Source organism: Pholis gunnellus (genome assembly GCF_910591455.1).
Source record: "Pholis gunnellus genome assembly, chromosome: 17".
Classification (NCBI taxonomy): domain Eukaryota; kingdom Metazoa; phylum Chordata; class Actinopteri; order Perciformes; family Pholidae; genus Pholis; species Pholis gunnellus.
The window spans coordinates 14,494,898-14,519,143 of NC_136544.1; the positions used below are offsets into that span (position 1 = coordinate 14,494,898).

A 24,246-nucleotide genomic window follows, 5' to 3' on the forward strand; every position below is an offset into this window, starting at 1 on the left:
CCACAAAACATCACACATATCTAAATTTCACAATATCTAACGTAAAAAGGTAAAAAGGAAACACCTATATGGTTTATATTTTGTACTACCTTGTCATTTCAAGTGTCGATTGTTCAAGAAATGTCACACAAATACTGAATTATTTACTAAAGGAGAACATTGTTGAAGTGTTGGATTTATAAGCTGCATTCTTATTAAATATCTGCTCTGCATGCAGGACTATAGGACGTGATCATGTATACAAATTCTAAGCTAATGACTACATTTATAAAATGTAGTACACATTTCATTTAAACTGAAAAAACTAAATGACAACAGTTGAGGACATTTATCATATTACTTTTGTTTTGATGAGTTGCAACTGATCACTAATATGATAAAAACAAAACACACACATCCTGTAGATACTTATATGAATTATAAGTATCACTGTAATGCAATTTTAATCCGTACCATTCTTATGTATTTGGTTGTTTGTAGGCCTTTGTGTGCTATTTTCTGTGTTTAATAATTAACCTTTTTTTTTTTTAAAGCAAAGGTCCTTCTGTAATCTCGCGTAGTTAGCGAAATGTGTACTGGACGGAAGCCGTCATAGCTCAACTTCAGTCGGCGTGCTCATTTGAACAAGAAGAACCGCTACGAAGCACACGGGTGGAGAGCGGCCCAGTACGATAATTCAACTTTCAAGTAAATATTGTACGTATAGTTTTATATACGTTGTACTTTAACCGAACTATTTAGACATATTTTACATCGATCAGACCGCCTCAGTGGGTAAGGTATTCTGATTAAGCGAATTTCAGGCAAGTGTCCGTTATATAGCATTAGCCTAGCTAGTAGCTTTAGCATTAGCATTGTCAGTCAGAAATAGCTTCAAACGGCTTAGCGGCTAACGCCTGTTTGCGAAACGTGTTCACCAAGTTTAGACCCATTATTGGCTGCCAACGACGTGTTAACCGCGGTACCTTACGTGGCCTTTCATATATTAGTTCATTCCTAAATTATGAGTTGGTAAATGGCGGTGTTTTGATAGTTAGATGGCGGTATTTGACTATTTTCAATCCGGGCACATTGTGACTATCTCCAGCCTGGAGTTGGCGTGTCGACCAGGCCCCGAGCAAAGAAGGGCAACTTTAATAGCAGCGGGATAACGCGTGTAAAGGCATCTCAAATGATTATTAACCAACCGATGAGGTATATCGTCAACGGACGCTATAATGAAAGTGAACTATCAATTCGAGTTAAATGTATTTGATGTATAAGCCACACGGGCCGCTTAACGTTAGCGAGGAGCCTGGACATGAAGGCCCTGTTAACATCGCTATAACTTAATCCGTGACAACTTTTCCTCACACTCCGGCCACAACGAGCACGACCCTCTCGGATAAATCGCGAGTTTTCGGACCCCACGCGCAGTACAAACTAGCTGTTTTTGAGATTTAAACGAGAGATATTTCGGCACAAAGGTGTTTCTGTATGTTCGACCAGCGGACCGGGTGGAGTGGGGGTGGGGGTCGGATTAACGTGGAGCGGATAAACCGGGTCACAGAGATTTTAACGGGTCATGTTCTCTTAATGTCCTCGTTTTTTGTTGTTGTTCCATAAGCCGATTTCCAATTATATTTTTAGGTGTTGGCTGCTTCGGCTAACCACTGCAGCGGTTATTTTATCTCTAAATACCCCTTAACGTTACCTAACTCTTGAGGGCCCTTTGGCCGCCTTCGACCCGCACCATGTGCACCTTCAACCCCCTGCATGTGCTCTTAAGGCTTATTTCCTCTTCATCCATATGGTACATTGGCTGATTAGGTAAAAGTGACCGTCTGCAGATATTTTACATTTCAGATTATTAAAATGCACTTCTTGGGTACAAAGTCTGGTGGTAGAGAAGTTCTGCAGATAAGTTACAAAAAATATTTTGCGTTAGGAATAGTTGCAGTGTAAGCAGACTTAACTGTGCATCGAAAGGAGCTTCATACAAAGCTCTGTACGTTTCCTTTTACATTGCTTTCCTATAAATAGCTACGCGTGTGGATTTTGGAGGTGATGCATCCAAAAAAACATCTGACTGCCACTGATGGTGTTTGTATTCATACTGTCTGATCCAGAAACCACCCGCATACCTATTTGTCACTTAGTTCTACATAGTGATCCATGTAGGGCTACACTGTAAAACATGCATATAACTACGTTAATGTGTTTATTCAATTACGTGTGTTTGTTTTTCAGGATGGAGTGGCAGCCAGATGAGCAGGGACTTCAGCAGGTCCTCCAACTGCTCAAAGACTCTCAGTCGCCCAATACAGTCACGCAGAGAGCAGTCCAACAAGTATCCTACCACAGTACAATCTGGGGGTGTGCGTAGGGAAGCTAGGGCTAATTATTTGATTTTATTGCTAGTGCAAAGGGATTTTAATCTGTACCATGCTACATTTATTGCTACTTCTGCCATGTTATCAAGTTGGAGCGCTATCCACATTTTAAAGATTTTCACTATAGTAGTCCAGAGTGGAGCGGTTGTATTAAACTCCAAATATATCTTTGGTTGATGTAAATTCTATTTGGGTGAGCCAGCCATAAATATTGGTGATGTTTAATACACCGGTGATTCCATGTGGAGCTCTGTGTCACTCTTTATATGCATTTACAATTAGACCAGTGACATGGTCCTTAACTGCCACGCTAGAAACTCGAACAACTCAACCAATTCCCCGACTTCAACAACTATCTCATCTTTGTTCTCACGCGACTCAAAACTGAAGGTGAGTCGCCAGATGTGTTTCTCCTCTTTCAGCCGGTTTATAACACACCGACGTCATGAATCCACAATGATTAAAGTTCCTTTCATACTCCCACCCACCACCACATACACGTAGAACGCTGTGTCGCACCGTCTTGCATCTGGACATGATGAAAACACCCAGCTCATTGATTTACGATGATACATAATGTTCCTATATTTTCTGATCCAGATTTGTCAAGACTCTTTTTCGGCTTCATATATTTGATTTGTCTAATGTGCATTTCACAGAGAGAAACCGCTGGGTGGGATGAAGGACCACCTGATTCAGTTTATTTAAATTAACGCAAACATCTGGTTAAGATTTGAGCAGAGCCAAACATGATGTAACGATATAATAGAAATGGCACAAACCTGTAAAATACGTTACGTGATTGTCTTTGGTTATAGTCAGGAAGTGATGGGTTTACATTTCAGGTAGAACTGGTTTCTGGACCGGTATAGATTCCTAATACACAGACGTTATTTGTGGCCTCTGTTCCTCTCTTAACTTAGTCGTACCTTCCTTCTGTTCACTTCCTCTCCTCAGACGAGCCGACTCGCTCTCTGAGTGGTCTGATACTGAAGAACAATGTCAAGGCCCACTACCAGAACTTCCCCCCGACCGTTGCTGACTTCATCAAGCAGGAGTGTCTCGGCAACATCGGCGACCCCTCGCCGCTCATTCGCGCCACCATCGGTGAGTTTGTGTTTTGTGGCCGTTTGTACCTAGTACACCCGGTCCTTTACCCGCCTCTGGAGCTGATGCATAAAACATTAAAAACACCTGATTTCCCGTGGAGGTATTTGTATTCATACTGTCTGATCCAGAGCGGCCGACAAAGGCGACCGCTCACGGTCCCGTAAATAACGGATCGCTGTCTGACGTTCGGTGTCTCTCCCGCTCCTCTAGGCATCCTGATCACGACCATCTCCTCCAAGGGAGAACTACAAACATGGCCTGAGCTGCTGCCTCAGCTCTGCAACTTGCTCAACTCTGAGGACTACAACACCTGCGAGGTCTGCACTTACCCCGCTCTGCCCTTTTTTTTTAATGCTATACTAGGAATTGCGTAAAGCCACCAAACATCACAGCAAGATAGATGCTCGATGTGCCTCACCCAACGGGAGAGGGAGGGAGATGTCAGTCTAGCGTAGTTCGTACATGCATCCTGAGACTAGGAGTGTGCACATCCTCTAAAGGAAATGGCAGACATCCAAATCATTTATATTTATTTAAAAAAAAATGTACATGTAATATCGGGGATCAAAACGTTTTACGGGACACTCGAAGCATTTGGAATCTAATTATTTCTCAAGCATCACGTGGGAGAGTTTATCTTTAACATGGAGTCCGTCTTGCATCTGGACATGATGAAAACACCCAGCTCATTGATTTACAATGATACACAATGTTCCTATATTTTCTGATCCAGATTTGTCAAGACTCTGTTGCTCAGCAGCGGTATTTTTCGCTCTTTTTAAATTGTCCGCTCACACTTCGGAGTCATAAACTCATACTTTTTATCATAGGTGCCTCTTTTTGACACGTAACAATAAGAACGTTCTATTGACTGAAAATGTTTTTTTGCATTTGTGGAAATAAAAATGAGCTGAAAAGTGAAGTCTGTTGAATGCACTCAGTACCAGTTTCCTTCTCTGATGCAGTCTCACTCTCTCCTCTGTGTTCTTGTATGTTTGCGTTTGATTTGACAGCCTCTCTGTGTATGTCCGTGTCTCAGGGCTCATTTGGAGCACTGCAGAAGATCTGTGAGGATTCGTCGGAGCTGCTGGACAGCGACGCTCTGAACAGACCCCTCAACATTATGATACCAAAATTCCTCCAGTTCTTCAAGCACTGCAGCCCCAAGATTAGGTACGGGAGGGAGCAGAGACTCATTCTGATTGGTTGTGTTTCTCGTCTGGGCGTGATGCAGAATTAACACCTGACTGACCGTGAAGGCGTTTGTATTCATACTGTCTGATCCAGATAATCTGAGCTTCCTGTCGCACTACGCCTCACACTGACGGTTGACAGAAGAGTTACATTAATGGCTAATAAGATTAAATTAGAAATATTCTTCTCACTACGATACATTTCTCTCTTGGCGCCTCAGTGTTGCCAATCCATCCAAAAAAAATAAGTTTGTACAAATCCAGATGTTGGTATATTTAAACATGCTGCATTATAGCACCCTAATCTATCTCTGTGTGACTCCACTGTTAACATGTTGTGTTCGCTGCAGGTCCCATGCCATCGCCTGTGTGAACCAGTTCATCATCGGCAGAGCCCAGGCCCTGATGGACAACATCGACACCTTCATAGAGGTGAGCTGTGTGCTGTGAGGTGACTTGGACTGTTTCTATATCAGACTACAGAAAGTTGAAAGTCTTTTCAGCTTGTTGTTAAACCCTTTTGCTCAGGTTATATGTATAGTGTAGCTAGACTGGGAGTTACGTGAAGCCACCAAACATCACAACAAGATAGATGTTCGATGTGCCCGAACAGAGCCAACAGAGGAGAGGGAGGGAGGGAGGGAGGGGTCAGTCTTGAATTGATCATTTTAGTTTTTTAAACATTTTAAGTGACACTCTAAACATTTGGAATCTAATTATTTCTCATTTCTTGCATCTGGACATGATGAAAACACCCAGCTCATTGATTTACAATGATACACAATGTTCCTATATTTTCTGATCCAGATTTGTCATTGCTCTGTGCCAGGTTTGCTCTTTTTAAATTGTCAGCTCACACTTCGGCGTCTTCCACTCATACTTTTATCATAGTTGCGTCTTTTTGACACGTAAAAATAAGAACGTTCTATTGACTGAAAACGTTTTTTTATTTGTGGAAATAAAAATCAGCTGAAAAGTCTTTTTATTTAAATGGATGGACTCATTTAAATAAATCCATGTCCGTCCCAATTGTGTCTTTTATTTTTTTTCAAACCTCTATTAAAAAGACTTTCTTTCTTATGTCATCTCTCCTCTCTGTCCATCTAGAGCTTGTTTGCGCTGGCAGCAGATGAGGACTCTGAGGTTCGAAAGAACGTGTGCCGAGCTCTGGTCATGCTGCTGGAGGTCCGCATAGACCGCCTCATCCCCCACATGCACAGCATCATCCAGGTAAGTGTTGCTCCACCACCTGTGGGACCACCTGTACGTAGTTGGATGTGGGAGAACATGTAGACCGCGTCCTTATTTCTGGCATCTGGACATGATGAAAACACCCAGCTCATTGATTTACAATGATACACAATGTTCCTATATTTTCTGATCCACATGAGTCGAGGCTCTGTGCTACGATGTTGTTCACCCTCAAGCTCTTAATTTTTCCAATCTGAAACGCGTACTTTGCTCCTCTCCTGCAGTACATGCTGCAGAGAACCCAGGACCCCGATGAGAACGTGGCCCTGGAGGCCTGCGAGTTCTGGCTGACTTTAGCAGAGCAACCCATCTGTAAGGAGATGCTGTCTGGACACCTGGTGCAGTGAGTAGCATACTAACTACTGATGGGGGGGAAATGTGCATTCTGGTTTTATACTGTGAGAGATGTGGTTCTCTCAATAAAAAAAATCAACTTGTACGTGAGGTTAGTCGGCTGTTTTAACCAAGCAAGTCTCCTCCTTCTCCCCGCTTGATGTAGACTAACGCCTATCTTGGTAAATGGGATGAAGTATTCTGAAATTGACATCATACTATTAAAGGTGAGCTCTTTTTGTTCTGGTAATCTTTACCTTTTCATACAGAAATATACCATTTGTGTTATGAATTGATCATAATGTTCATTTAAGTGTAGGGCTGTCCCGAAAAGTTTGCAGCTTCGTTTTGAGTCCGTCTTGCATCTGGACATGATGAAAACACCCAGCTCATTGATTTACAATGATACACAATGTTCCTATATTTTCTGATCCAGATTTGCCAAGACTCTGTGTAGGATTCATAGATTCATTCCAGACTGAACCTCAGCTTATTTAGGTAATGCTGGTAATCGCAGGTTGACCTGGTTAGAGAAAGAGGTTTTGAGTGTGTTCAGACAACTTTGTGCAAAATAACCACCATGATATATAAAGTAATGGTAACTTTGTCTAGTTTCTCTGAGCACATGTCTAAAAGGTCAAGATCAATGAGAACTGTTATTAAAAGTCGGTCTCATAAAGTACCCGTGATGGCTGAAGTAAAACTCGTGTGTTTGTCCAGGGGGACGTAGAGGAGGACGAGGCGGTTCCAGATAGTGACCAGGACATCAAGCCCCGTTTCCACAAGTCGCGCACCGTCACCCTGCAGCACGAAGGAGGCGAGGACGAGGAGGGCGAGGACAACGACGACGACGATGATGACGACGACGACACGCTGTCGGACTGGAACCTTCGTAAGTGAAATGCAGTTACAGAGAATATGTGCAATAGGAGCATTCTGGTGATGCGCAGCGTCTTCTGCTGTGAAGTCCCCTGTGAAACGGGTCCAACAGGTCGGGGTTTAGGAATGACTGGACTCTTTTTTTTTTTCTTTCTTTTTTTTTCGATGTAGGGAAGTGTTCCGCTGCGGCACTGGACGTGCTCGCAAACGTGTTCCGCGACGACCTGTTGCCCCACCTCCTGCCGCTCTTGAAAGGCCTGCTCTTCCACCCCGACTGGGTCATCAAGGAGTCTGGCATCCTGGTCCTGGGGGCCATAGCTGAGGGTAAGACGGGACTGGATGTCTCTCAGAAACCACTTGATTTGTTATACGAGCAGCAGTCGTATCGACAGGCTGAGTTTTTAGTCCGTCTTGCATCTGGAAATGATGACACACCCAGCTCATTGATTTACAATGATACCTTTTAGTTCCTATATTTTCTGATCCAGATTTGTCAAGGCTGTTGCTCAATATTGGAATCTTTTGCCCTTTTTAATAACTAGTCCTTTCCCCTTGTTGTTCTCTCCTCTCTCCATGCCTCAGGCTGCATGCAGGGCATGGTGCCCTACCTGCCAGAGCTGATGCCACACCTCATCCAGTGTCTATGCGACAAAAAGGCCCTTGTGCGCTCCATTGCCTGCTGGACCCTGAGTCGCTATGCACACTGGGTGGTCTCTCAGCCCCCCGACTCCTACCTCAAACCCCTCATGACGGAGCTTCTTAAACGCATCCTGGACGGCAACAAGAGGGTGCAAGAGGCTGCTTGCAGGTGAGCACATCTATTCATGTATCGTCCGTAGTCTGGCAGAAGTATATCGCTAGATTAAATATTGACTTGTCCGCCATCTTGGTTTTCTCTCAGTGCGTTTGCCACCCTGGAGGAGGAGGCGTGCACAGAGCTGGTGCCCTACCTGAGCTTCATCCTGGACACACTGGTGTTTGCCTTTGGGAAGTACCAGCACAAGAATCTCCTCATTCTCTATGATGCCATAGGAACTCTAGCGGACTCAGTGGGCCACCACCTCAATCAGGAAGTAAGTGAAATGTATAAGCCTGCACTCAAGTTTTCCAGCACATGCAAGATCATGCTTTACACCAGTTCTCTTATAAAATAAATATACATTTTTTGACCCTATTTGAACCGTAGCTAATAGAATTATCTTTGCACTTAATTGGATTTAAAGGAGTTTGACCTTTGTGATTGATATTGTTTCTCAGGAGTACATTCAGAAGTTGATGCCGCCCCTTATTGCCAAGTGGAACGAGCTGAAAGACGAAGACAAGGATCTCTTCCCACTGCTAGAGGTGAGAAGTTGTTTTAAGTAATTTAAAGTAATAGTGACACTCGAAACATTTGGAATCTAATTATTTCTCAAACATCTTTCGGGAGAGTTTATCGTTAACATGGAGTCTGACTTTTGAGTCCGTCTTGCATCTGGACATGATGAAAACACCCAGCTCATTGATTTACAATGATACACAATGTTCCTATATTTTCTGATCCAGATTTGTCAAGACTGTGTGCTAGGCTGTTGCTCAGTAGTGTGTTTTATTGCTCTTTTTAAATTGTCTTCAACGCATACTTTTAACATAGTTGCGTCTTTTTGACACATAAAAATAAGAGGAAAGATGAAGCTTTGCTTCAGTTTTATTTTCTGATGCAGTCTCACTCAACCCACATTGGGTTTAGAATATCTGAGCTTCTAACATAAATGGCTCTTTCACGCTAAAATGACACATAGAAAATAATTGTCGCTTTAAGGAATGTCTCTTGCTCTAAAACTAGGGCTCTGCCGAATGTTGTTTTTTTTCTCTTGAGATTTTTGATTGAAGCTTCGGTCTGTTTTTAACATCCTCACCCTAAAAATTGGGGAAACACCGCAGGCAACACATGTGCGTATGTGTAACTATAATAGTCTTTGTTTTTTCCAGTGTCTGTCGTCGGTAGCTACCGCCCTGCAGAGTGGGTTTCTGCCTTACTGTGAGCCCGTCTACCAGCGCTGTGTCACGCTAGTCCAGAAGACGCTAGCTCAGGCTATGGTGAGCATGCTTACACGCACGCACACAATACACGCACACAATACACGCGTTGTGTATTCGGTGATGAATTTGCAGAAGAGATGATAAAAGTTCTCCGCCCTGTCCGTACAGATGTACAACCAGCATCCAGACCAGTACGAGGCTCCGGACAAGGACTTCATGATCGTTGCCTTGGATCTGCTGAGCGGCCTGGCGGAGGGTTTGGGGGCTCATGTGGAACAGCTGGTGGCCCGCTCCAACATCATGACTCTGCTTTTCCAATGCATGCAGGTATGAGTGCAGTTTCTTTTTATAGATGGGAGAAAAAAACGGAGCTATACGCATGCTGTTTCATTTGAATTTAGACGTATTAACAACACTAAGTGGTCTGGTTTTGTGTTGCAGGATACTATGCCTGAGGTGAGGCAAAGCTCCTTCGCTCTGCTGGGGGATCTAACCAAGGCGTGCTTCCTCCATGTGAAGCCCTGCATTGGTGAGTGTGCGATACCCGTTGTAGCCAGAGATTGTCCGATGTCTTTAGTGAGAGTCTGCGAGGTTATAAAGGAACTGCATGTGCGTCAGTGATCGGATGTCATTCTGTCTGTATTGTAACCTTTGTGTGTCCATGTCCTCCCTCCCCAGCTGAGTTCATGCCCATCCTGGGGCTCAACCTGAACCCAGAGTTTATCTCGGTGTGCAACAACGCCACCTGGGCCATCGGAGAGATCTCCATGCAAATGGGTGAGAAAGCAGGTCGCGCATACTGTCTTATGTGTTTTTGGTTTGTTCCCTGAAAACAAGTGCTCAGTATCTGGATATGATGAAACACCCAGCTCATTGAAACACAATGATACATTTTGTTCCTATATTTTCTGATCCAGATGTGGCACACCGCGTGTTGCGCTAGGTGGCACAGTTGAGTTGTTTGCCATCTCGAGTCTGCAGGTTTACACACGTAAGAAAACACAAACCTGTCAGCGGTTCTGTGTAAACCTCATTATGCCGGCACATAGGGCTGGGCAAGATTGGGAAAATCACATATCCCTATATTTATGACCAAATACCTCAATATTGTGACTATATATTCGGGTTGGCTATTCCTAAGATTTAGATTAGAACAGTGTGGTAAGTTCAGTAAATGATATCACTTCACTGTAATGCAACCTTTAAAACCATGAAAAGACAACACTTCTGCCATTTATAAAATATTGCAATATCCAAAATCTTAAGTCAATATCTAGTCTCGTATCACAATATTGACGTATTGTGTGAACCAGTCAGCCCAGTGACACATTGACACACATCCTGACGGGCACAAGTGTCAGTCGGTCTTTGCCTCAACTTGAGGCAGCTGTCAAACAGGTAAATGTAACCGCAACCTGGCAACGAACAGCAGAAATCGTTAAAACCTCTCAGGAAGCCTGTTGTACAAGTGTCAAGTCACATTTTAATCAATTTGATCTGTGTTCTTGGTGTTTGTCTAGGTGCAGAGATGCAGCCTTATGTGGGAATGGTTCTGCCACACCTGGTGGAGATCATAAATCGACCCAACACACCCAAGACTTTGCTGGAAAACACAGGTACCCAAACAGTCGCACATACTTTGTTGTCTGTACAAGTTGGAACATGAGGTTTAAAGATGGGAGTGTCTGGGAAATGTTTGGTGAATCGTTTTGCGTTTGTCTCCCTGTGTGCAGCCATTACGATTGGCCGACTGGGTTACGTCTGCCCCCAGGAAGTTGCCCCACAGCTGCAGCAATTTATTCGACCATGGTGAGGTTATCATCCTGATATTATGAAATGTACAGTTTAGGAAAGAGGAGACGTTTTCTTTGTGCAAAGAATGGCAAAGGACGTGATAGGAAAGAAACTTGATTTATTCTGATCATAAAGATCCTGAGCGACCAAACTAATGAATTAATACGTTCCACTTTTGCCGCTTCCCAGGTGCACATCGTTGAGGAACATCAGAGATAACGAGGAGAAGGACTCGGCCTTCAGGGGAATCTGTGTGATGATCGGCGTCAACCCTGCAGGAGTGGTGCAGGTGAGGTGATCCACTCTAAAGCTGTTGAGGCTACAGGGGTTGTTCTGGAGATGATGAAACACCCAGCTCATTGATAAAGCAATGATACATTTAGTTCCCAAATTAACTTTTCTGATCCAGAGTCGCCCTTTTCACCCCTGTGACTTTGTCCTCCGAGCTCTGAATTTGCTAGTAACGAGTGCCGTTCTCTGTCCAGGACTTCATTTTCTTCTGTGACGCCGTGGCCTCGTGGGTCAACCCCAAGGACGACCTGAGAGACATGTTTTATAAGGTGAGTGCCTCCATCAAAACAGAAGACCGTTTCCCATCGATCTGACGACTAATGCTAATGCTCCTTCACTATGTGCAATGCTTGCTCGCCACACTCCATGATGATCACTTAACAGACATTCGAAATCTGATTTCACGGTGCGGAATATTATTTTTAAGCCTGAGAAGTGTGTGCAGAGCTCGCTGTATGTAGGTGGAGAGCATTTTTTTTCTTTCTTTTTTTGTCAATCTCTCATTTAAGTTGAGCCAAACACTCAATTGCTTAAACCCACTATTTTAAATATTCACATGGAGGTTAATCAGCCGCCGTGATGGTTTTCTGTTTTCTTCTCCCAAGATCTTGCATGGCTTCAAGGACCAGGTTGGAGAAGAGAACTGGCAGCAGTTCTCAGAGCAGTTCCCTCCTCTGTTAAAGGAGCGCCTGTCGGCCTGCTACGGTGTCTAACCCAAACTCCTCCTTGTCCACACGGGACACAACCTGTTAGGTATGTTCAGCAAACGGCAATGAATCACACCTTTTTTTTGAATCCCCCGAGCCACTCGTATGAGCGCCACATTTACTCCCATGATGTTGTTTTAACCTGTTCTTCCTCTTTGTTTTGTCTTGTCTTGTCCCCAGGTTAATGTAGGGGAGGGTAACTGGGGAACTCATTGCACTGCCCAGATTGTGGGGAGAAACCAGAGCTGGAGGGATGTGACTGGCCTTGTGACCCTCCACTCAGCGGATGGCCTCCTTTCCCCCTGCGCCCTGTGTGTGTCTCTCTGAGGGAGGGAGGGTGGGAGGAGGGTGGTGGGTGTGGGAGGGTAAACTGGGGATATACATATACCTCTGGGATTAAACGCCTCACTAAATCCAACACACTCTAAAGTGACTTTCGCCAACAGCACCGCAGGAATCCTAGCTAGGTGAGGGCCAAAAAAAGGGGGGGTGGCGGCTTCGCCCGCTTCCCCCCCCGTCCTCGATTTTGATTATTCTGTTAAGATAGCTGACGGCTGGGAGGGAAGGGGTGGGGGAGGGAGGTGGCAGATAGGTACATTTAAATAAATAAAAAAAGGAATTATCTGAACCAGCATAGGGTGCCACAGTCCCAAACACCACAATGCACGAAGTCCGTAGACTCTCACATGTAGACATGTTTAAACGGGCTGAGGGCAGAGGCTAAAACGCAAACACACGGGACGCTTTTACTACGTAACGATGCAGGAAACGTGCACAGATTGTTTGCACCTTTTACGGCGAAATTGCATAAACCAATTTGGTGTGCATCCACATGGGTCTTTCTCTTTTCACGTGTACATTTAGCTGAAATAATTTTCTTCCTCTTACCTCAGTTTCTGAATTCCTCTCGAATCATAGGTGTCTTTTATTTCCCCCCCCTCTCATGTGAGGCAAAAACAAAAAAAAGATGCAGTAGGTTCGTCCTCTAAGGTTTTACCACCGCAGTACCAAGTTATTGCATGGCATTTGATCACCTCTTAAGTGACGCATGTTTAAGTGAATGTCTGTCTTGTTGCTTACTTTGTTTATGACTGTCGTCGGTATAGGGAGGCTGCCATAATTTGAAGCTGTCAGGTGCTTGGGTTAGTTTGTCCTCCCGTTCGTGCGTATTGTCTGATCAGTGTCCCTTTAGTTTAAAGGAGGCCGTGTGTGTGTGAAGACCAACTTTAGGTAGATTAATACAGGAATCCGCTTAACTCTCTGCAACAAGAGTTCAAATACTGTAGGCAAGTCGAGAATCCTTTTTGCTGCTGCTGCTTCGTTTTAAGAGACTTTACGAAACAAACTTAATGTGAGCGATAAGACATCACCAAGAATGAATTGATTCTTACTGATATAAATGCACTTTTTCTTTTGTAAGAAATTTAGAATTTCAAATGTAAGACAAACAGTAATAATATACTGATCTTGAGAAATAGTTTTTTTTGATAAGTGATTTTAGGTCTGTTTAATGATTTGCTAAAGTAAGCGTAATGATGATAATGGTAAGCATTTGGGGAATGACTAGGTAAGACTTGAGGCCTCTTAACGTAGTTAGTTTTATAATGTAGCTCCTCCTAAAATGGATTTAAATAGGATTCAAGAGGAGGCCGACATCTTAATTGCAGTATTTTGGATCCACGTCTGTGTTCGAGTGTCCCCGTCTTTCTCGCCAAAGCGTTTTCTTAAACAAAGGCTGCTTGAGCCATCAAGGCGTCTCCTGGTCACGATCATTGCATGCTTTTTTCCAACGAGTCTTGCTCCCTTTTTTTTTTTTTAGTTTTTTTTTTAGTCATTTTATAACGGGTCAATTTGGAGGGATCTACCTTTATAAGAGCTTTATCGATGGCATTGCAACTCGCTGCTGGACTAATACGGTACTTCTTCCAGCTTTCGATCAAACTAGTGATTGCCATATGTTCACCCGTTGATACTGTGTAGGATCGGCCTGGGAATACACTGAGTCCTAATAGTTCTCCCCTGACACTGGTTAGCTTATGTGAGAGAGTGGTGGTCTTTGTCCAGCTTTATCTTTTAGTCATTGTTCATAGTGGACGCTTGTAACGGAAGTGTGTACGGCTGTTTGCCTATCGCTGTTTTTACTATAAAGGTGTGTACTCGAGTACTGCTTAGATGTAATTTTGCACCAGCGCTACAATAAAGTAATGTCCGGGGGTCGTAGTTTGAGTCATGCCCGAGTATCAACACTTTGTCTGCTAGTTGGGAAGTTTTATCGCCGTTTTCTCAAATCTCCTGAAATGAAGGCCGTCACTGAAGAAAAATATTCCCTCCTGAATATCAGCTCACGTCAATAATTAGTTTTATAAAGTAATAAAGGGCGGATACCGATGGCATCTTATCCAGGTTTAACTGGGAGGCAAGCATTGAGAGTTGCGGCGGCCACTTGCTGATTATAGGATTAGGATTATCAGCTCTGGGAGCAGCAACTGGTGAAGTTCAGCCGCAAATAATTGGTAAAAAGTTGAGGCTTCACTACTCCCCACCATGTTGCGATACACTACGCGCTATACAGAAGTAAAGTTAAATGCAAGTTGGCCACAGGTTGTTTTTTTATTTTACTTTTTATTTTATTTTTTATGTTCGTATGACGGTTTTGTTTTTATTAATTAATTTATTTCTTTTTAATTTTTTTGTGCTCCAGTGCACAAATTCTTTTGGACTTTAAAAGTTTTTTTTTTCCTTTTTTATTCTTTTTGTTTTAAAGAATACTTTTGTTTTCGTTGTTTTATAGCGGACGATTTGATTATGTCAAAGTTGATGTTGTGGTTGGACTGAAGGAGAGTCGGTGCTTGGTGCATATATCTTAGGGAAGAATGTGGAAAACTAATTCATAACTTTGTTTCAATCTGATATCAAGGCTGGCAATTGAATTTGATGTAGTACCTTTCTTTTTTGCTCAACTGTGGTGCAGGTTGGACGTTATCTGATGTATCCCTTTTTATTTAATTTTTTTGTGAATAGGGGAAATAAACATTTTTTTTCTATTAACCTTTTGAGTCGTCTGAACGTTTTGTTCCACTGGAAACATCACACACATGTAGCAAGCATCGCTTCTTTGTGAGCTAGGAGTGTTTCTTGTCTTGCAATTGAACTAAAGTGACATTTGAATAACGGCACTCGATGTACGGCAGAGACTGTAAAATAAAAGAGTATTAAAGTCTGACCATGTAACAAACCGCTAGGGAAGGATTTTAGAAATTCCGAGTAATAAGTGCATCCATTTTCTAGTTCCAATTTCACCTAAATGTATGTCCTAATGAAGTACGTTCAGCCTCTACAGCTTACATATAAATAACACTGCTAATCCAATATTGTTTTACAATAACGGGATTTAACTGTCTGCACAATTTCTCAAATTTAATTAGCCCACTTGCTCAAAGTATTTGTGCCAATAAAGGTTTTTTTTCTTTTTCTCACGGTTGTCAAACCTTTTGACTTTGATTCTTCTATTGGACTAAGGCAGTTTTTCAGTTGTCACGCTTCAAAAGATGACATTTAGTAAGGTGAAAGACATATGGGCACACCTGTTTGATTAGCAGTGTTTGTCGCGCCAACCATCACTAGATTGTGAAAGGAGAGATAATGTTGCGTCTCCAACATGTCTATAGATTATATCATGACAGTTGTTTTGCCTGTTATGAATAACACACCCTCTGCATGCATCTGTGCCAAAGTGTAAGTTGCGAGCTATGAAAGGTGCAGTGAAGAAGGTGAGCTGCAGACGATGCACATGTTTCTTCTCGCAGCTTTTCGCGAGTTACTCTTAGTCGATCGCACATGAAAGTCATAAAATGTCCGAAGTGTGAGGCGGTGATTGCAACAAAATGAATGCCTTTTATTTTTATTTTTTTTATAGGTTCAAAATCTGCCCACTCATCTCCGCTTGTTGCATTGTGGGTAATCTAGGAGTCATTTTTTTTTCACCATGAAGAAGTGTGGGATAAAAAAAAGACCTGATCTTGGGTTTTGTTGCATTGACTGCACCACATATTTACTCTCTATATATTTATTAATAAATATTCACCATTTTTTGTTACTGCACTCTTTTTTTTTTTTTTAACAAGTTCCTTGTAAGGATTTGAATTGGAGGCACATTCAATCTTTTAATGAAATGTACAATGAATTAATAAATTTACTGTAATGTAATTTACATCAGATCCTAACATATGGTGACTGTTCTTTCGGTTATAACGAAGGTGACTTGGATGAAATGGAAAGAAGAGGAATGCAACTTACCCAAGAAGAAAACAAAACTTTTGAAATGTGATCAGCGCTAGAAAAGACGGGCTTATCTCCTCCAGTTCGGTGACGGTCTGGTGATTGAACAAACATATTCCATGTGAAGAAATCAAAAACATCTTGTTCTGTAAAGCTGCAGCCACTACAGTCATGAGGCCATTTGCTGTCAGCGAGAGACAAACTGATGCTCCATTAAAGATCCATCTTAAGTTATAGACATTTGTGTATTATGTTTGTAAAGCTTCTTTGAGAACTTTAAAAGCACTATATACTGTGTATCTGATGTCTCACTAACATAATTTAAACTGTTGAGTCCTTAGATATGTTTCTTAATATCATTCTGTTTGAAAACATTTGTTACATAAGATTTCAAAACATATTGCCAACCAAAAACTGCACTGTTGACTGACTTGAGAACAAACTGCTGTGCACAGTTAGTTGGAGAAAAGCCTGAATATGGTCACTGTTGCTGCATAGACACATGGAAACTACATAAAGACATATTGTAAATCTTTAATACTGTCGCGCAAATATTGATTTGCCACTGATCCCTTACTGCTACACGCAAGTTATACTTAATCATTTGTTCACGCCCTCTGGTTTATAAAGGATGTAATGAAGCAGGTCTCACCTGTTCTTTGGTGAAAGGTGTGAGGACTACATCGCTCCAAAGACAGACCTGCAAGAAATTTTCTGTCAGCGAAACCATACAGGTAATGCTCATTGTTTTTAATGAGGCATCCATATCTTTTTTAACAAGACATTCGAGCCTATTTGTGGAAAAATCAAGTTTAGACACAAACTAGAAAATGCTTTTCCTGCTGAAAATGCATTGCAAAAACATTGCTGAAAACACAGAAATGGGAGACTACCTGTCTGAAAAATGTTGACGCCCGAAAGCCCGACACTATGGTGTCTGTAGTTGAGGAAGACGAAGGCTTTGAAAGTTGAAGTTTAACAGAATTTGAAGATTTTCTAGAGATCCCATCAAAAAAAATTGCAAAAAGCGTAATAATTCAAAAAGTTTAAAGATTACAAATATGAAAAGTCATATCACCGCTCTCCTGAAAGAGCTGAACATTTTGATTCGAACGGTTTCCGTGGCTTAAAAGATGTCAGCAGTGGTGATATTTGTAGTAGTAGTAGAAGTTGTAGTAGAAGTATTATTAGTAGTAGCATTAGAAGAAGTAGTAGTAGTATCAGTAGTCGTAGATATAGCTGTATTAGTGACCGTAGTAGTTAAAGTAACTAGTATTAGTAGAAAACTAGTAGTAAAAGTAATAGCAGTATTCCAGTTAGAATTCACTCTCTGGGGCTTTTATTTTGAAATCGGGGGGTGGGGGGTGAAAGGGAAAAGTCCTCTCAAAATCTCTAAGACCTGACTGAGTGAATGAGTCTGAGAGAGAGAGACAGACAGTGTAACATGTCCCTGTTACCATGGGGTTCTTAAGGCACAATGACGCCACACAGTCAGGAAGAGGATCGTAATCTCTTTTATTTATTTCACCGCTCACGCTGGTCTCGGCCGGGCGCTCTGCCGCCGTGGGTTCCAGCGCCCAGCTCTGAGCGATCCTCCTTGTCAGCTTTCTCGCTCTCAGCGTCGCTCGGCCCGCCTGTGTGTCAGTCTCTCGCCTCCGTCCCTACTGAACGTTTAAACGGGGACAGATACCATTACTAATTGTCCCCAGCTGAGGCTGATTAGTCCTCTCCCCGGCCCCGTTCCCTGAACCACTCCCTCCCCACACTCAGTCCCCTCTGCAGGTGAGCCGAACCACGCCCACGCCACCACAGACAGATAGACGGACTGAGTGAGTGAGTGTGACAGAGACAGAGAGCGATAGAGAGAGAGAGAGACAGAGAGCCTGCGTGCGTGTGTGTAACTGGTTGCCATGGTGAGGACTCACCTGGTGTTGGAAGCAGACTGATTAAGAAACGTTACAGTAAACAGTGATTTTGAACAAAACCCCTTTTAACAAAAAGCAGCAGTCTGGAAGAAATATAAAACGGAGGAAGAAATATTTGAAGAACAATACTTGGATTATTTCAAGCATGTCTCAAAGCATGCATGGATGGGATCTTAAAGTCCCTGATAACGTTTTCTCCCCCTCAGTCAGCTTCTTACCGTAGGCAAAGGGATCTTACATGAACACAAAGTCAGAACAGCTTTGGTCATGTCACTGAAGAGATTTCTGTGTTTCTGTTGTTCTCTGTGGTCTCCTCACTGGTTTGAACTGGGCGGGGTTCAGGTGGAACAACGTGACGGGTTTAGGTTTCTTCCTGAACTATAAGTGATTGTTGCTAATTTAATCATAGATATTAGAGAGAGGATAATAGCCTAGTGATATTATTATTATGAAGGAATTGATTAGATAGTCACAGGCACTTCAATACTAAAAAACAACTGGTAGCCTGCTGCTAACACTTAATGTGAAGTCCTCGTCAGTGTTCCATCATAATATTCTTTGGTCCCATCTGACCAAGCCTGTTTCTGCAATATCAGACTCTCTTTTAGCCTCTTTCATGTGCTGTGCAGTACTGTAGACTAAGAGTAATAGCTCATTTGCATTGAAGTACTAGATGTTTTATAGTTGCATATTTATGACTAATACATGACGGTGTATTTTATCGTCCTTTCAGACAATATGGCGCACCATATCCACCCAAGAACTGGACATCTGTATAGAAGCTTTGATACTGTACCAGAAGATACACCAAAGATCCAGGGCTACGACTTCAACCAGGGAGTGGACTACCGCGCCCTGCTGAAGTCCTACCTCAACACAGGCTTCCAGGCCACCAACTTTGGCCTGGCTGTCCAGGAGATCAACAACATGGTAGGATGGGCGCTACACAGGGAGAACTTTGGTGAATGAGCATGAGCAAACAATAAAGTAGGCCAATTATTACAATTAGATAAGATATCAAAGCTCTGCAGATGATGCTTAACTTTATAATTATTTTTGTATTGATTTTATTTGCATACACATAAGATTTCATAAAATCCAAATAATGAAAAAAATAAGAAATGTGAGGGGAGAAGTCAAGAGGCCAAAGGTTTATACAGCAGACCTCAAAACTAACAATGACAAAAAAGAAAAGTAAGCTAACATCATTTAGAAAAATAATGTCACAAAAATCTGATGACATTTTCCTTTCAAATAATTTTTTGGAGGATACCAAACTCTTGATAAGCTGTACTTTGAGTGACCATCCCTTAAGACCACCGACCAAGAGAAAAACACTACAGAAATGCAGCTGAGATTCTGCTCCTGATGTTGAAAGCACTTAATGGTCTGGCTGCAGAATATATAGTACATGACATACTTCCATCAATGTCCTCAGGAGTTAGATCAAGAGCATTCAGTGCTAATGCTCCTAAAGTATCGGACAGCCTGAATGATGATTTTAGTTTTTCACTTACACTATCTTCTTTTTAGAATAAACAGAAGACATGCATTCTAAATTGATTATTTTGAGCTTGTGTTCTGCAAATAAATAACTTTGCGTCCTGCTCCACATCCACAGATAAAGAGGCGTCAGCAACCGGTGAAGGCGGTGAATGGAACTGTTGAAGATCCATCCACCTGCCCCTGCCTCAGGAGCTGCACCATCTTCCTCAGTTGCACGTCAAATCTCATCAGCTGTGGAGTCAGGGAGAGTATCCGCTACCTCGCAGAACACAAAATGGTACGACCCTCTTCAAATATATCGAACCATTAGAAATATATTATTTGATGTTATGCTAAAGCAATACACGCTCTAGCACGTATTGTACTACAGCACATTTGTTCCTTAATGCAATATATTTCTTTCTCTGTATAGGTGGATGTCTTCGCGACCTCGGCTGGAGGTATAGAGGAGGATCTGATCAAGTGTTTGGGCCCAGTTTACATTGGAGACTTTTCTATGCCTGGCAAGGATCTGTATGACAAAGGCCTTAACAGGTCAGAGAACATGTCAGACATAATCAGAAGAGGATATTTTGAGACTAAAATAGAACAAAGAAAGGTTTCAAATAAGTGAACTATACCAGAATGCTAACATGCTCACACACTTTGAATGGGTTATGAAACCGTCTCTCAATTTCATACTGATGGCTTTATATGAGCCTCTGACTACGTTTGTCCGCAGGGTTCGCCAAAATCAACACAAAATAAATGTTCCTGTAACTTTAACATGGAGTTGACAAGGCTCTTTTACACTGTCAGCTGTTATTTCATATTTATATATTATTATGTTGAGAAGAATTAACTTCGTTTGCGTGTCACTTTGTGTCACTGTAGGATTGGAAACATTCTGATGCCCGAAGAAAACTATCAGAAATTTGACAAATGGATGTGGCCGATCTTGAAGCAGATGCTGGAGGAGCAGAACACTCAGGTGCTTGGACTCCATTTTTAACATTTGTCTAGCTGTTTTTCTAACATGTTCTACATTTGCAAGGTGATAATTCCAAAATGTAAAAAAAACATATTCATAAAATGAGTCATATTATACCTCATTTTGATACCTAATATTTTCTCTACTATCAATATCCCTTTTGAATCACTCTTGCATTACAAAGTATTTACATCAGCAGTTGATCATGCTAATCTATTTATTGTGGCAGGTGAGACGTCCTGATCCGCTCACACTTTAGTTATACCTTTTTCTGTGATGTAACTTCTTTCAGGGCGTTCGCTGGACTCCATCCAAGGTGATCCATCGGCTGGGCAAAGAGATCAACAACCCTGAATCTGTTTGCTACTGGGCCTACAAGGTGAGTCCTGGTGCACATCAGGCCAGTGATCTGGGAAATGCTAATTTGCTCACCCACTAGGCAAAGATTTTGGACAAATCATTGTACAATGTGGGTCCAAGCAGTGATCTGGTGTCTGTTTCAGAATAACATCCCGGTGTTCAGCCCTGCTCTGACAGACGGCGCTATCGGAGATCTGTTCTTCCTCTTCTCAAAGGAAAACCCCGGCTTGATAGTGGACATAGTTGCAGGTAAAACAGCCCTCATTGGTGCTCACTTTATTTGTTTCTGTGGTGTTCGTTGGTCTTATATAATGCATTTAATTCCAGATATTTCAAAATTGAACAACCTGGCAGTGGCTGCCAACAGCACAGGGATAATTACCCTGGGAGGAGGCGTGGCCAAACACCAAATATGCAATGCCAATTGCTGGGTGAGTCATTTTTGACCCAGTTATTTTCGTTTTGAATAGATTTTGCACACTCCCCCATGCACACAAAAATATGTGCTAATATCAAGCATTCTCCTTTGCTCCTAGCTCAGTTTACTGCTTTTAAACACTGCTTTGACTCCCTCCAGAGGGACGGCGCTGACTACGCGGTGTACGTGAACACGGCTCAGGAGTTTGATGGTTGTGACTCGGGGGCCAGACCTGATGAAGCCGTTTCCTGGGGCAAGATCAGACCAGATGCCAAACCTGTGAAGGTATCTATTATAGTTTGGATGCATTGGATACTTATACATAGGTTGTGTTAGATTTACTAGTGTTAAAGCCTTAAATGTGCACAAAGCCTGTGTTTGGTTTGTCGTTTTAATACACATCTCGTCATTGTGTCTTTCCAGGTGTTCGGAGATGCGAGCATTATCTTCCCCTTATTGCTGGCAGAAACCTTTGCAGTTAATGCTGAGGCAGCTACTGGCGAGAAGAAAGAATGAAATCAATGCCTTCTCCAATTTCTTTTTAGCAGAGGCAACACTACTTATTTCATTGTCTCTATCTTTTATCTTTAGAATTTGGGTTTTTAAGATTTTCTTTTTGTGGGGCCATTTTGCTTTTATTAGACACTAACACTGATCAGCTGACATCAATCTCTAAAACACATGCTACTCTACCTGTGCTAGCAAGACGCTAGTAACTTGGTACCCATTCCTGGTTGGTCAGAACCTATCCCTAGAACCTGAAATGGATTGAAGCCATTACTGTTATATTTTGCAACTATGGCTATTCATAATGATGTCAGACACACAACTTACAGCTGTTAACACAACTGTTACTGCAGCACCAGGACCCAAAGCCTATAAAAAGGGAAGGGAAGGTCACTTGGGTCGTACATGTGGTCGGGTTTCCGTCTTTCATGTGTGTGAGTTGAGTCAGCTTAGCTTGCTGTGAGCATGTCAACTTGAGGGCTGTAGATCAGTTTTGATTTGATTGTATTGGTTTGTGTGTTGTGGTGGTTTATTCATAATTTTCCCACAAATGTTGTGACGCTTTCATCGTTCTACGCTTAACTCTGCACCAACCTCCCTGATAGTGCGGTCTAAGCTCACATTGGTTATCTTCAATGCCAGTTCATTTATTGTTGATTTGATTTAAATGCATTAACTGTACTCTCACTCCATCCCTCCTTTATTATGGCCAGCATTTATGCCCTCTATCGGAACTTCCTTGCTGCCTAGTAGAATGGATTTAATGCATTGTCAATAAAATCTATGTTTGGTATTGCAGTCTCTGTTTATTACTACAGTTTATTCTAGGTCTTGTGCATTGAGCATCACCATGGTCACATACACAAACGCTCAAAGTCTTCTATAAGATGTAGCCTATAGCAGCTGTGAACTGCCTACCCGTTCACACTGCTTTGCCTGACTCCTTGAATAAAGATCCACATCAGCAGGTCTAAATCTTTAAGTTCTTTGGTGAAAGGTGCATGGACTGAATAACATGCATGAGAGACAATCTATCAGCAAATTGACAGGTAACATTAATACCTGCATGAAAGAGACCAGGTAAGTGTAGCTTATAAAACAAAACTTTTAAAATGTGACCAGTGCTAGAAAAGACGGGCTTATCTCCTCCAGTTCGGTGACGGTCGATGGTGATTGAACAAACATTCCATGTGAAGAAATATAAAAACATCCTGTTCTGTAAAGCTGCAGCCACTACAGTCATGAGGCCATTTGCTGTCAGTGAGAGACAAACTGATGCTCCATTAAAGATCCATCTTAAGTTATAGACATTATTTGTGTATTATGTTTGTAAAGCTTCTTTGAGAACTTTGAAAAGCACTATACATGTCTGATGCATCATTAACATAATTTAAACTGTTATGTCCTTAGATATGTTTCTTAATATCATTCTGTTTGAAAACACATTATTTCATACAGAAGATTTCAAAATGCTTTGCCAACCAAAAACTGTGCACTGTTGACTGACTTGAGAACAAGCTGCTGTGCACAGTTGTTAGTTGGAGAAAAGCCTGAATATGGTCACTGTTGCTGCATAGACACATGGAAACTACATAAAGACATATTGTAAATCTTTAATACTGTTGCTCAAATATTGATTTGCCAATCTGATCCCTTACTGCTACACACAAGTTATGCATGTGGACCTGCATCATAATACCTCAGGTCATGCACATCTAGACAACTCGTACGTTCCTGAAAGAGGCGGAACATCATTCTATAGCTTTAAACCTTAGCCATACTGTTCACGCTCTCAGGGGCTGAGGGTTGGGTTTAAACAAGTCTCACCTGTTCTTTGGTGAAAGGTGTGAGGACTGTGCATCGCTCCAAAGGTGGATCTGCAACAACTCCTCTGTCAGCGAACCAAACAGGTAATGTTATAATATAAAATATCTCAAAAACAACCTCAAAAATGTGTATTGCTCATTGTTACGCCACTTTGACCTTCACTGTGCCGATTGATGTTGGTGCACATTTTGCTCACATTCATCTGCAGAATGTGAGCAAAATTCTGCAGATGAATTAACTTACAGACATGCACGGATGAGCACAGTGAGAATGGACTTTTCAGTGAAGAGAGACGGCTTCTGTCTTCTAGTTAAACTAAAAATAACAATGTTTGCATATTTATATATTCTGGCTTTTTTTTAATGGCATCCATATTCTTTTTTTTTTTGTCAGTCAGCTTCTTACCGTAGGCAAAGGGATCTTACATGAACACAAAGTCAGAACAGCTTTGGTCATGTCACTGAAGAGATTTCTGTGTTTCTGTTGTTCTCTGTGGTCTCCTC

At 42.1% G+C, this 24,246-nt stretch overlaps 2 protein-coding genes across 3 annotated transcripts; both read left to right on the plus strand.

The window, feature by feature from the left end:
• The first annotated feature begins 626 nt into the window (after positions 1-626).
• LOC306709461 (transportin-2-like) lies at positions 627-12,272 on the plus strand. Its single transcript, XM_079177621.1, has 25 exons — positions 627-696; positions 2,230-2,329; positions 2,687-2,762; positions 3,330-3,479; positions 3,693-3,799; positions 4,522-4,655; positions 5,026-5,107; positions 5,783-5,905; positions 6,151-6,269; positions 6,426-6,486; positions 6,980-7,151; positions 7,310-7,462; positions 7,721-7,946; positions 8,040-8,211; positions 8,396-8,482; positions 9,110-9,217; positions 9,329-9,487; positions 9,602-9,689; positions 9,839-9,937; positions 10,681-10,776; positions 10,894-10,969; positions 11,144-11,243; positions 11,440-11,514; positions 11,851-11,998; positions 12,133-12,272. The coding sequence occupies exons 2-24, from the start codon at positions 2,231-2,233 to the stop codon at positions 11,956-11,958; spliced, it is 2,670 nt and encodes an 889-aa protein (XP_079033747.1). The 5' UTR covers positions 627-696; position 2,230; the 3' UTR covers positions 11,959-11,998; positions 12,133-12,272.
• A 4,625-nt stretch (positions 12,273-16,897) lies between these two features.
• LOC306709462 (deoxyhypusine synthase-like) lies at positions 16,898-22,709 on the plus strand. Of its 2 annotated transcripts, XM_079177623.1 has the most exons (10): positions 16,898-16,964; positions 18,889-19,085; positions 19,777-19,938; positions 20,074-20,195; positions 20,535-20,631; positions 20,924-21,010; positions 21,135-21,240; positions 21,319-21,422; positions 21,569-21,694; positions 21,833-22,709. In XM_079177623.1, exons 2-10 carry the CDS (start codon positions 18,894-18,896, stop codon positions 21,923-21,925), a joined length of 1,089 nt encoding a protein of 362 aa, XP_079033749.1. In that variant the 5' UTR covers positions 16,898-16,964; positions 18,889-18,893; the 3' UTR covers positions 21,926-22,709. The 2 variants fall into 2 exon arrangements, with proteins under 2 accessions (XP_079033749.1, XP_079033748.1); XM_079177622.1 differs by having other exon boundaries at positions 21,135-21,422.
• Positions 22,710-24,246: the final 1,537 nt, after the last annotated feature.